This window comes from Carcharodon carcharias, chromosome 18 (genome assembly GCF_017639515.1).
Source record: "Carcharodon carcharias isolate sCarCar2 chromosome 18, sCarCar2.pri, whole genome shotgun sequence".
NCBI lineage: Eukaryota > Metazoa > Chordata > Chondrichthyes > Lamniformes > Lamnidae > Carcharodon > Carcharodon carcharias.
Window position 1 is genome coordinate 76,541,653 of NC_054484.1, and position 14,204 is coordinate 76,555,856.

The 14,204-nt window shown below is 41.7% G+C and overlaps 1 protein-coding gene across 2 annotated transcripts in view; it reads left to right on the forward strand.

Moving 5' to 3' along the window:
- ttf2 (transcription termination factor, RNA polymerase II) overlaps positions 1 to 14,204 on the forward strand; it is a 76,515-nt gene that overhangs the window by 36,389 nt on the left and 25,922 nt on the right. Inside the window, exons 1-8 of one of the 2 annotated variants that reach the window (XM_041211827.1) lie at positions 2,624 to 2,713; positions 5,603 to 5,714; positions 8,042 to 8,128; positions 8,811 to 8,877; positions 10,386 to 11,465; positions 11,566 to 11,692; positions 12,398 to 12,562; positions 13,652 to 13,806. In XM_041211827.1, coding sequence (XP_041067761.1) covers positions 2,686 to 2,713; positions 5,603 to 5,714; positions 8,042 to 8,128; positions 8,811 to 8,877; positions 10,386 to 11,465; positions 11,566 to 11,692; positions 12,398 to 12,562; positions 13,652 to 13,806 — 1,821 coding nt within the window. In that variant the 5' untranslated portion in view covers positions 2,624 to 2,685. Of the gene's footprint in view, positions 1 to 2,623; positions 2,714 to 5,602; positions 5,715 to 8,041; positions 8,129 to 8,810; positions 8,878 to 10,385; positions 11,466 to 11,565; positions 11,693 to 12,397; positions 12,563 to 13,651; positions 13,807 to 14,204 lie in introns of those variants that run through there. The other variant, XM_041211826.1, reaches the window with a different exon arrangement.

Sequence of the window (14,204 nt, forward strand, 5' to 3'; positions counted from 1 at the left end):
CTTGCATCACTATCTCAGGAGTTCCTCTCCTCTTGCCCATGCAATTGCTATCCATGAAACATCATCAACCATCATGAGGTCAGCTTCCACATGCGCACTACTTTTCTGCCATTCTTGACTGTTCCATGGTATCTGTATTGCCAGACTGCTTGTCTGACATCCAGTCTTGGATAAGCTACACTTCCTTTGTTAAACATCGGGAAAAGTGAAACTATTGGCTTTGGTTCCCATCCTAAACTCCATATCAGTGCCATTGATTCAATTCCTCCTTTTTAACTACTATCTCTGTTTGAATCAGACAATCACATCCTCAACATCCTAATGAATCTAGAGCCAAGTTTCTGAACCAATATCCTCCCATCACAAAGATAGCCTACTTTGGAATACAGTGCTTTGGAGCACTAGTAGGCCATTCAGCACTTCAAGCCTGTTCCGTCATCCAATAAGATCATGGCTGATCTGGTTGTGGCCTCAACTTCACTTTCCTGTATGCCCCCATAACTCTTGACTCCCTTGCTGATCAAAAATCGGTCTAACTCTGCCTTAAATAAATTAAATGACCCAGCCTCCACTGCTCTTTTGGGAAAATAATTCTAGACTAACAACACTCAGAGAAAAAAAACTCTCCACATCTCCATTTTAAAAGGGAGATGCCAATTTTTAAACTGTGCCCTCTAGTTCTAGATTCTAGGGGAAACATCCTCCCAGCATTCACCCTGTCAAATCCCCTCAGGGTCATAAATGTTTCAATATGATCATCTCTCATTCTTCTAAACTCCAACGGGTATAGGCCCAATCTGCATTTCCGCATAAGATTACTCCTTCATCGCAGAAATCAGCTAAGTGAAACTTCTCTGAACTAATACTGAGCTGGATAGAGGGCCAGTGATAGGTGGAGGCAAAGGAGAGATTGCCAAAGATGTCATAAACAAAAGGTCAAAGGGGTGTTGACGGTGGTGATATTAGCTAAAGGATGTGCTAATGGTGACATTAAGGATAGAAAGCAGGATGAGCAAGTGACAGATAGCCCTAGTGGGAGTGGAGGTGGGATGGGGGGGGGAGGGAATGGAAATAGACTAAAAGGTGGAGATAAAACAATAAATTTTAATAAATTGGGTCATGCTTGCGGACAGACCAAAGGTGTTCCTCAAAGCAGTCACCCAGTCTGCGTTTCGTCTCTCCAATCTTCCCTTCACCCCTTGTCAGTATTCTGACCGTTCCCTCCGGGATACCCTGGTCCACTCCTCCATCACCCCCTACACCTCAACCCCTTCCCACGGCAGCTTTGCATGCAACATCAGAAGGTGCAACACCTGCCCCTTTACTTTCCCCCTCCTCACCATCTGAGGGCCCAAACACTCCTTTCAATTAAAGCAGTTGCACTTCCCTCTATTTAGTCAACTGCATTCGCTGCTCCCAATGCGGTCTCTACATTGGAGAGACCAAATGCAGACTGGGTGACCACTTTGCGGAACACCTTCGTTCTGTCCGCAAGCAAGACCCAGACCTTCCTGTCCCTTGCTATTCCAACACACCACCCTGCTCTCATGCCCACATGTCTGTCTTTGGCCTGCTGCAACGTTCCAGTGAAGCTCGATGCAAACTGGAGGAACAGCACCTTATCTTCCAATTAGGCACTTAACAGCCTTCCGGACTTAACATCCATCCTCACCCCCTTTTTGATCCCCTTTTTTCTAATAATTATTTTTTTAAAAATATTTATGTTTTTCTTTTCCCACCTACTTCTATTATTATTTTTAAAATGTATTTCCATCCATTGTTTTATCTCCACCTTTCAGCCTAATTCGATACCCCACACCACCTCCACTAGGGCCATCTGTCACTTGATCATCCTGCTTTCTACCCTTAATGTCACCATTAGCACATCCTTTAGCTAATATCACCACCGTCAACACCCCTTTGACCTTTAGTCTATGACATCTTTGACAATCTCTCCTTTGCCTCCACCTATCACTGGCCCTCTATCCAGCTCCACCTGTCCCACCCCCTCACACAGCTTATATTTCACCACATTTTAGTTCTGCTGAAGAGTCATACGGGCTCGAAATGTTAACTCTGTATTCCTCTGCACAGATGCTGGCAGACCTGCTGAGTTTTTCCAGCAATTTTTGTTTTTGTTCCATACTTTTATATTCCATTTCCCTTGCAATAAACACCGACGTCCCATTTGCCTTCCTAATCACTTGCTGCATCTGCATACTAACTTTTGTAATTCATGTAGTAGGACGTCTAGATCCTTCTGTAAGGCAGAGTTCTGCAATCTCTCCATTTAAAAAATAGACTGATTTTCTATTCTTCCTAATTCTTGTGTTCTTCTCTAAGTGACCATAAAGCCCAATATCTCCGCAGCTCTGGGTCCTAATAGAGTATGAAGCCCATACCCGAAGTGACACACAGAAGAAAACAACCAGCTCTCCAATCCCAGAGAGAGGTGATTGAAACCCCGCCCATTGTCTATCCCACATTCTGATTGGTGCTTTACCCTGCCCGTTACCTGCGGGGAATTTGAAATTACAGTACCCGGATGTAGCCACCGTTCTTGATTTCTGATTGGATGAGACGGTAGAGCCTCAATTGGCGTCTGGTATCACATGATCTTGGTAGGTGGGGTTTTGGTGGAGGGAGGGGCGTAAGTTTGTGCGTCGGTCCGGTAACCAGAGTGAAATGGAGAAGGTGTTGTGTGAGGAACATGGTATGTTTAAATATTCAGAAACTATTAACTGGAAATGTGTGTGTGTGTGTGTGTAAACTGAGGGAAATTAGATTGAAAACAAAAACAGAATTACCTGGAAAAACTCAGCAGGTCTGGCAGCATCGGCGGAGAAGAAAAGAGTTGACGTTTCGAGTCCTCATGACCCTTCTGCCAGACCTGCTGAGTTTTTCCAGGTAATTCTGTTTTTGTTTTGGATTTCCAGCATCCGCAGTTTTTTTGTTTTTATCTCTGAAATTAGATTGAATCCCGTCGGAGGTTGGAAACATTTCCGGATGTGAGGTCGTTTAATTGGTCGTTGGAGTGACCAATCAGGAGGAGCTGTAGGTTTTAGTCTAATCAGGGTGTTGAAACAGGGGAATTTCCGGTTGTTTCCCACGTGGGTCGATGACCGTGATGGTAACCGCGGGCGTTTGGAATGTTGGTGCTGCAAGATGGAGACCCCTGTCACTCTGTAGGCTATTGTCCCTTCGGGAGACCGAGACCTTCGTCTCCTTATGGCTTAAGACCACAGGGGATAAATTAAATTCATACAGAGCCTTTTCACTGTTTCAAAATGTAAAACATTAGAAATAATGTTCCTATTACGGAGATAAACTTTGAAGACCACTTATTATAATAAAAGCAAAAAACTGCGGATGCTGGAAATCTGAAATAAAAGCACTTGGAAAAACTCAGCAGCTCTGACAGCATCTGTGGAGAGGAAACAGTTAACGTTTCGAGTCCGTATGACTCTTCGTCAGAACTAAGGAAAAAGGACTTATTACACCGTTTTCCCACTCCAGCTGTGACTGTGTTTTCAGAAAGATGGGAAGTTGTTCCAGAACCATGAAAGCGTCATAGAACGGTTATAGCATAGGAGGCCTTTGGGCCTGTCACACTCTTGCCAGCTCTTTGCAACAGCATCTCCGTTAACCCCACCTCTCCTGCCCTTATCCACCGCCCCACCCTTCCCCGGCCCTGCATTTTGTAACTCATCAGGTGCTCATCCAATTCTTTTTTGAATCTGCTTCCACCATTCTCTCTGCTGGTGCATTCCAGACCCTGCCACTTGCTGCATAAAAAATGTTTTTCACAACGTTGCTGTTGGTCCTTTTGCCATAATGGTATAAATAATGGCCTCTGGCTGGTGACAGGGCAGGGGCTGGCATGGGGGTGACAGGGCAGGGGCTGGCATGGGGGTGACAGGGCAGGGGCTGGCATGCAGATTGGGTGACTGTGGAAAGCCTTTTCTCAGTTCACAAGCACCACCTGGAGCTCCAGTCACCCTATCATTTGAATTCTCCAACTTGCTCTCGCTCAAACTTTCCTGTCCATGGACTCCTCCAGTGTTACAGTGAAGCTATTTATAAGGTTGAGGAATAGCTCTTCATCTTTTGACTGGGCCCTTTACAGCCTTCAGGACTCAACATGGAGTTCAACAATTTTAGGTTGTAGCCTCTGTCCCCATTTTGTTTCCATTTTCTTTGCTGGTTTTGGTTTTTCTCCCATTTTAACATTCTATTTTGCTTTTGGATAGAAGCTGTTCATGAATCTGTAATGCACATCTGGAGACATCTTTAGTTTCTTTTGCCTGTGCCATTGCCACGTCCTTTGCTCTTGCACCTTTTGTCATTTGATCTTTCCTGCTATCCACTCCACTACAGACCTTCCTTTTTGTTCTTTTTCCCACCATGCCCCCTTTCACTTGCTTAAAATGTGATTGTACATCTAACTGGTCCCAGTTTTCATGCAAGGTCACAGACTTGAGACGTTAACTCTGGTTCTCCCGCCACAGATGCTGCCAGACATGCTGAACATTTCCAGCATTTTCTCTTTCTATTTGAATCCGCCATGTATTGGCCAGCTTTGATTCCTCAAACATGGGCATCATCAAACAGTAGATTAACCAGTTATTCGTTTCACTTTCTCTGTAGAATTTTGCAGAAGTTGTTACCTAACAGCTCTGACTGCTCTTCAAAAGTAATACTTTGGCTTTGGCATGAGCACACGAAAGGAGCAGTGAAAATGCAAGCTCTTTCTGATTCTAATATAATATAGGTGCCCTTCTCATCTTCAAATCCATCTTCCCTTCTCCCTTGCCCCCAACCCCAAGAATTTGCAAAGTTACCATTTCTCACACCTATCACTTTACAATCTTAACTGTCAAATTGTAGACAAAGAGACTACATGCTGGAAACTGGAAGAAATAAAAAATGCTGGTAATTGCAGCCTCATTTTGTTGCTGATTGCTTGTCTGTGAAGCTGCCTTGTTCACAATAAAAACAGAAAGTGTTACAAACACTCAGCAAAGGTTGATAACCTAATATCAGAATGAACAAACTGAAACATTAACTGTTTCGCTCTTCACAAATGGTGGCTGGCCTGCTGACGGTTTCCAGCATCTGCAGTAATTAGCTTTTATTTTTGTATGTTTAATATGTCCATAGGTGAGGTTGGCTGGATAAATAGTGGATATGTGTATTTTCAAATAGAGTGAATATTTAAGGAGTGCAGTACTCAGAGTGCTACACTATTGGAGCTGCCATCTTTGGATGAGATGTTAAGCCAAGTCTGCCCTTGCAGGTGGACATAAAAGATCCCTTGCACCATTCACAGAAGAGCAGGGGAGTTCTGCTGATGCCCTGGCCAACATTTATCCCTGAACTAACACATAAAGCAGATAGTCTAGTTATGTATTTCATTGCCGTGTTAGAGTTTTCAGTGCACACGTTGACTGCCACATCACACCAGTGACTAAACTTCAAAAGTACTTTACTGGCTGAAGTCCTGAACTTATGGTAGGTGCTATATAAATGCAAGCCTTCCTTTTTTAAAAATGTCTTCATCCTAACTCTTGTCTGGATTGTCTGTGTTCTTTGTGTCCTGCAGGAACACCCTGTTTTCTGAAAACAGGAGTGAGAGATGGAGCAACCAAAGGCAAGAGTTTCTATATCTGTGGACACCGGGGTAGTTCACCGTGTGCATTCACGCAGCTTGCTAAGTACGTGTTGCTCGTTCTGCATGACGATATAAAGGAGAAAGTAGGAGTAATGTTTTGTTGAGAAATTTTTTGTGTTGTAACATTTTGGCCTAAGATGCAATCTTTTGAATCCAATTAGAAATTTTTGGTGCCAAACCCAATATGGAGTCGAGGGGTTGCTGGAAAGTGGCAAACGGGTGGTGACCATATATTGTAACTGGAAACTTGGTTACTTTAAGCATCTTATGAACTTCTGTTACTGGTCAAAACATATGTGCCTGTGGAAGAAGTCTGGTAATCTTTCGAGGTCTAGTATGGTTTAGAGTACAGTGTGAGGAAGTTTCCGCATTGTCCTAACCAACTTCTCCCTTAACCAGCACTATGTAAAACCAATTAACTGGTTATTTGTCTCATTGATGTTTGTGACAGCTTGCTGCATGCACAATATCTGCCAGTGACTGTGCTTCTAAAGTAACTCATTGACTGTAAAGCAGTTTGTCATGTCCTGAGTACGTGAAAGGCACTTGATACAAATTGCAAGTCTGGCTAAAGTATGTTCAGCAGTGCACAACATGGAGAACTAACAATAGGGCCCTTTTGTGATCTGAAATATGAGTTATTTTCCTGTCACTGAGAAACACTTTAGTGAGAAGAAGTCAGATATGAATCAGGAAGCTGCAGTAATTGATATAGAACAAGTGAACTTAGGGTAACAGTCAAAATCAAATATCATCTTCATACAGCTCACTTTATTTTCTGCTTCAAGATTAAGAAAACTAATAAAACACACTGCTCCTTTTTAGGTCACTACTTTTTCCCTGAAACCTGACCAGCTATCCAAGCTAAGGTTGGCTTTCTAAGTAAGGGTTTTCTGCTTAGACCTTGCTGGTTTCCCCCTCAGTTTGTCTCACCAACTGACTAAGCAGCACATGAAGCTTTATTCTTCTGTTTTCTATACATCCCCATGTCTCAGGTTGGGTAGAGCTGCTGATGAAGCCTACTACTGAAGCTTCCACACCCCCAACTGTGCATCCTAAGGAAATATCTCCTATTCTTAAAACAAATGAGACCATCTAGATGTAATGGACAGAATTTATTCCCTGTGGTAAATTTAGTGGCGGGTGAGCGTTTAATCAGTTGGGAGGATGGCAGCAGAACCTGCCACCTTCCTGTCTCTGTCCTGATTAAGTCTGTGGCAGAAAGACCTGTGTATAGCATTACACCCCTTACCCCCACCACCATCACAATCACTACTGTGAACTGCGGTCCTTAAGTGGGAAATTATTGTCCACTTAAGGGCCTCATGCTGCTGCCGGTGCAGGGAAGCCCAGAAAGCAAACACTGCTGGGCTTGCATGCAAGTTTCCCGGGGGATCCCTTGTTCAAAGACACACCGAGCCTGATCAACAGGCCTGCTGAGAACCCCACCCACCCCTCCCCAGCTATCAGCCACCCATGCCTGGATTCAGTGGTGATGCTAGGCCTATGGTGTTGCCCTGGTGGTGCCACCGAGCAATGAAAGCTACTGGCCTCTGATTGGCCAGCATCACATGACAGGTGGGATTTCCACCCCCAGGGTCCTTGATCTGGGGGGGAAGGCCCACTCCTGCTGAGTTATGTGTATGATTGGCAATTTATTTGGCAGGCCTTCCCCAAAGGAGTTGATGCGGGCCTCGCCGCTTCTCCAGCATGCAGGCAAGACCTCATTCGCCTCCATTAAATACCACCCACTGAGCCTTGGATGAATTTGTTGAATTGTGTTGCCTCAGCTCAATGTGGGATACAAATAGCAATATTCCACAAGTTTGTTTACATAGCTTTTAATATGCATACATTCCCTCCCTTATCCTATGTAGTTAACTGAACTACACCAAGAAACACGTTGAAGTCTAGTCAGAAATCCTCAAAAAGTGGCAGTGTATAAATGTAAGATTCAATGGTCGCATCAAAATTCATCCTATTTAAAAATAGTGAAGCTTACATTATGAATATTGTGCATGTGCAACTGTGGTAAAAAAATTCAGTCTTTGGACTGAATTTATTTCAGATGGTTATGAACTTGATTCCACTGCTGAAGTCAGTGACTAATGACACAGACTTCTTTTTCAGGATAGGAGTCAACCGTGAGAACCTTGACTGATTTCCTTTCCGATCCCCAACCTTCGCCCCAGTCTCCCCCATCCCCCCCCACCCCATTCCCCAGTTTGGAAACTGAGACCAATTACAATGCCCCACCAAGTAAATTTTTGTTAAGTTTCATATAAGGTTTTTTTTTTGTTGTTGTTGTCTCCTGATTTCTCTGATACTGTGTTTTCTGCAGTAACTGGTTTTATTGTCTTTCTTTCCCAGTATCCCAGTATCTCACTGTCTGATACATGAAGATTCGATTGTGGAACTTCAGGCCATCTCTAGAAAATCAGACACCAAGTCTTATTGGTAAGATTTACTGTTACTATTATGTAAGCAACTCCATATGATATTTCACATGAGGCATGAAATCCATGTAGCACTGAATCCCCTTGTGTTTCTTATTCTGAGGGGCAGACAAAAGGGTGAACTGAATCATTTTTCACATTGGGATAATCTACGTTAGATTTTTCTAGTGGTTTTACAAACTGGTCTTGCGACTGGGGTGCATTTACTAGTAGGCCAGTAGAAGAACTGCAGTTTCTTGTTTATACCAAGGTTTGGACCTTTCATTCCTTTGGATGTAATCTTTTTTCGTAGTAGAGTGAGCTGGTCATGATGTTATAGCCTTTTCTCATTTCCAAGTTTGGTCATTCAGCCATAAGACTTGGTTTTAAGAAACCTTGCCCAAGACATTCTTGTCATTGTGAGCCACTTCCATAAAATAACATAACGGTTGTTTTCTTTCTGTGATTACCTCATGGAATCACTGTTGTGTGCAGAGCACTGTAAGTAGCTCCTTCACTGGAACTGATTCTGTCTTCCATACATAGTTCCTGTGATATGTAAGCTTGTTGATTTAGTATATGTTTATTAATGTGAAGAAAATTGAATAATTTCCCTCCCAAAGGAGAAATATTGAAAGTGTGATTGAGGCACAGTGTTAGGAATTGATTTGATTTTCAGTGCTTGTCTTATTCTTTTCCTGTAGTTTATATTATCGCTGTGTGAAAGGGAAGGCAGATAATCTGAAATGGTGCGGAAATGTTCCCTGGCAGGTATGGACATTTAATAGGAGTTTATACTTGGCATTTGTCAATAGTTAAGATGTTGTAATGTTAATGACACATTATATTGCTACTAGAATCCAAAGGCATAGATCATTGTTATTTTAAGGAGTTGAAATGTTGCTGCCATGGTTTCTGGTATTTTATTTTTGAACTAATGTTAATAATGAATAGAGGAAAGCCTTGCATTTTTAAAGCACCTTTCATGACCTCAGCTTGTCCCAAAGCACTAACAGCCAATGAAGTATTTTTGAAGAGTCATCACTGTTGTAGAGTAGGATATCATATTTTCTGTATAGTTACAAGTCCAAAAATGAGTTGTATTTTCATTTTAGAATGAGCTCTATAGACAGGAGTTGCTCTTTGCATGCTCTTCAGTCTCCAATTGCTTCTATTAAAATCAATATAGCAGATGAATGTTGAAATCCCCTTCAGGGTCATTGTACAAGATGATGCGAAGTGTTTACAATTATAAGGAGCCTCTGAAATCCATCAGACTATTCTAGTCTTTATATTTTCTCAATTTTTCATGATTCAGAATTTTTTCTGAAAGATTTTTTACATGTGGTAATGCTTTCCTTTTCTTAGAAAGACAATGAGTTGTGCACAAATTTAGTTTTTTTGAGAGACTGGGTGACTGTAACTAACAGTATTAAAAGCAACATTCATGGCTTGATAAAACCATTGTAGAATTTAACCCAGTGGTGCCAGCTGGAAACATGGTTAATGTTTCTGTATCGATCTTCTCCTATTGGTACCGACCAACTGGTTTTCCATGGATTAAAGCAGTATTTTTTCACCTTTCAGACCAGAGATTGGAGATTAAATTGTTGGTATGAAGAATATCTATTCTGATAACTAAATGTGTGCACACTGACAGTGGGTATAACTCACTTCTGCTAATACCTGTATTGGGATTACTCTTTATTCTCATTCAAAGAGGCCGAAGGATAGAATCATTGAGTGGTTACAGCACAGAAGGAGGCCATTCAGCCGATCCTGTCTGCATCAGCAAGAACAACTTGTCTAGTGCCACTCCACCACTTTTTTCCCTCATAGTCCTGCAAATTTTTGCTTTTCAAATAATTATCCAATTCTCTTTTGAAGACCTTGATTGAATTTACCACCACCATACTCTCAGACAGTTAATGTTTGGAAGGTGGAACACTTGTGTAAAGATCTGTGCTTCTGACGTTTGAGGTGCCGTATGAGTGATATGCTTTGGATACTTTGTCCTGCATGTGATCTCTGTTGTCTCTGACCTCACAGCCTTTGATGCTCACCCGAAATGTAGGAATGGGCAAATGATCCCTCAACACTGACACTCATTTTAGTAAGGGAAAGATACAGATATTATATTCCACAAGGACTTATTCAGCTGGGTTTTCATATAAGATTCAACTTGTTATCGAAAGAAAACCACGCGACAGTCCATAATATGTGTTCCTTTTCGGGTGTGCATAAGAAATATTAAATATTAATTTGTGTTTTCCTCAAAGCTGTCACCAACAGAGAGAGATGTCCATCATGTTGGAAGGCAACCCCATCATCCTAAGGAGCGAAACCCTTTTAGAGTTCCAAGCGAGAATCGGAAGCCATTCACCTGGAAAGCTGATACCGATAACAATAGCAGCCAAGAGACTGAGTTTGAAAGAAACAGGAAGCATAATGAGGATGTAGGCGAAAGGTTGAAGTTGAATGGTTTACCAGTAACTGATAAGCAGGCAGCGGAGAAACCTCATGATGGGTTCAAAATCAAGGAAAAGTCATCTAGTGAGGCTGAAAAGCTTGCTGTTGTGGATTCTGAAGGAACTCAAAAAGAAGTAATTCATCACTTTACATATGATGCTGGAACAGAAGGAACTGACTCTAGTAAAAAGAAGGGTCACAATCTACCAAATTTCAAACCTTCTGGCCGCTTGGCAACTGACAAAGAAAAATCATCAGAGCCATCCCAGACTACAAAGAGAGATAATGTTCAGTTAGGATCTGAGAAAAAGCATGTCCATGAAGAATTATATAAACACTCGTCACACCATAGGAACACTACAACAACAAGCAGTGTACACTTGAAAGGTGAACAACTAAGGGTCAGGCAATCATCAAGCAATAAAAGCAAATGTAGTTGTGAAAATGAAAAGCCGAGTAGCACTCAGGAGTGCTGCATGACCAGGATCCCCCATCAATCTGAACTAAAAGATACTCGAGAAAACTGCTCAGAACAGACACAACGAACCAAAGTTGAATACACTGCTACTGGAGACTGTTCAGTTATTTATACACAAAGCTCAGATTCAAATAGGAAAACAAATAAAGAAATTAAATCATATGGACAAGTTCATGCAGAGGTACCTGTTTGTATTGGAGCAGAAAATAACTGTACCAACTTAAAGAAAAATACACTTAGCAGCCAGTCAGCAGATGCCAAACAGACAGCAGTTGCAAGAAAAACAAATATCAGTAATGGACAGAGAACAATCACAATGTTTCCTGGATTAGCGTGCACATCGGCACCCACAGAAACCAAGAAAACTGTGGCACTGCACAACCAGCTGACTGCTCAACTTAAACAGAAGAAGGTAATAGTGTGAGAGGAGGTAACATAAAGGGATAGTGACATCTTTAAAAATCTTTAATTTTAGGAAGAAAAATAAGAGATGTAAATATTTCATTTTTCAGAATACTCTGAGAACAGTGAATGTTGCTGCCCTTCCTGACAAAGGTCAGAGGTTAATAAATCAAGTCAAAGACTTGGAGGATGCTCTGAGTGCACTATGCCTGTCCGCTACAGATGACAGTGTAAAAGGTACTATACTGAGCTTATTTAGAATTAATGAAGCATTTTCTTGAATGGGCGAGTGGAACATTTTCGAAGTTACAGGGGTGTTTGATACTGTGTTAACTTAAATCTGATTGTACACATAACCGAGATCATTTTGCAAGCCCATGCTGCCAGCAAGGAACCTCGCTCATTGAATGTTTGGAACAAGAGCAGGCTATCCAACCCATTGAACCTGGTCTGCCAGTCACTTAGATTATAGCTGATCTGAATCTTCAGTCTGTTTTCCCACCATCACTGCATCACAAAAATGTATCAATTCAATTGACCTAGCCTCAACAGCTTTTTAAGGGCAAGAGTTCTAGATTTCCACTACCTGTTGTTTGAACAAATGCTTTCTGGCGGTGCAAATTGGAAATTCAGGAGCACTCGGTCCACGCTGTTCCAACCAGTCTCGATTTGCATTGGCTATGCAAACTTGTAAATTTACACTTAATGCTTACCAGTAGGTGAGAGACTCCTAACCAACAATACTGGTGCATCAGAATGCTGTGCTATGGAATTGTACAATGTGAATTCCTACACATTTTTTCCATCTAACCTCAAAGTCATCAAGGCTAAATGCTTTGCGGAGGCCAGGTTCTTTGTTCATGCTGACAGGGTTGATAATGTATTGACAGTTGAGCTATAAGGACATTTGAAACTCATATTCAACAATGTTTTTCTCCGTAGGAGAAGAAACAAGGAACAGCCAAATCAATCCCTTTGACAGAAGTGGCACCATCTTATTAAATGATCCTGTACCCCATCAGGATCCCAGATCTGATGCAACAGCTTCACATTTCAATGATGATTCTCCTCTGGGGTCAAGCCAGTTTTGTAACCAGGTGTATAGAGGTAAAATGTCATAAAAAAGCACTTTTCTAAGAAAAAATAGAATGCTACAGCACAAAGCAGTCCATTTGGCCCATCAGATCTCTGCTGATATTTTTCTCCCAGGGGCCATCTTGTACATTCACACTGAAAATCAGTTGCAGTTTTCTATTTTCAGGCTTGAGTAAAGCTGAAAAAGAGGCATGCTTTTGAAGCTTTTCATTTTGCACTTATCAGGACAGAGACAGGGATTCCAAATTTCAAAGGGAGCAACAATTTATATTGCTTGAGAAAAGGATGCTGATTGGTTTTCAAGTTGGCTCTGGTCTAGACATTGCTATAGAGAATACACAAGGGGGAGCAATTGTGCCCCATGTTTGTGTTTAATTCAAAAAAAGTGCAGCGCCTGGACATGTTACTTCTGCCTGCAGAGGACAAGTCCTTGCATTTGTATAGATGTAGATTCTAGCAAACGTAACTGAGACACAGTGCAAGCCTAACTTGGTTGTTGGTGAAATTCTTAGTCCACTCGGAATTGTTTAGCAAGTGTTGTCCAATCGTGGAATCACATCTAACGTTAGGCATTATGCTTTGAGTTTTGCAAGTGTGGGCTGATTAAGCACAGTCAGTTGATACGATCCGCCAGCCATTAGGACGTACAGATTACGTACCTGGCATTGCACTGGCACTGAAATTGATATACCACATTACTGTTTGTGCACTAATTCAATACGATTTATTTTGTTCTGCCTGCCATAACTGGGCTAAGTTTGGTCAGTTTGTGGCATGGTTCCACCTTGTTCTCTGCAAGTGTGGTCTTTGAGTGGAATGATGGTCAACCTTTTTTTACATTTTGCTGTTACAATTTAAAATAAGATGAGATGGGGATAACTTAGCTCTTTATTCGAAATATAAAAGTAATACGTTTTGGAGGGATGGGTAGGGAGCAGTAGAGAAATTTGAATGTTCTTTATGGGGATTTCAAGTTTGAATTTTGTTTTCAAGTATGGAATGTAAAGTAGTTTTAAGTAGCCCGTTCTTGATTCTTTTAATCATATAAGGAATACAAATCCCTTTTCCATATTGTGAATTAATAATTTCTTTGGATTTCAGCAAATTCTCAGCAGAGCCTATATGGAGGACGGATGACAGAGGATCGACTCCTCACTGTCAAGCACATGACCAGTGAGGCTATTGAGCAACTCCACAAGTCACTGGAGTCTTGCCCAAATACATCTGATGAAGCTGAAGAACCCCCCTATCTCAAGGTAATTGTAAATGAGATTTATATTATTCTTTATAATTTTCCATCTTTGTGCTCCTCTTTAATATGGAGTTGAATAAGAAAAGGGTACTATATTTTCATAATACACTGATGTTCTGAGCCATTTGGTTACAGTCCTTTCAAAACTGCTTGACACCGTTGGGATGAGGTAGGTTATTCCTCAGCAGGGATTCATATTTTCTTTCTGTGTCTTATCCTAACAATTTCAGCTCAATATCCCAGAGCCAAGAAGGACCAGTTACAATACCAGCTGTAGAAAGTCAAATCCCCCCCCAATTGCCCTAGCTCCAGGCAATGAATTTGTAAAATTCGGGTTGGCTGAATTGATTAGTGCATGGTCAGGGGCCCGAGCTAATAGTGTATAGTTGCCTGGATAGGCCC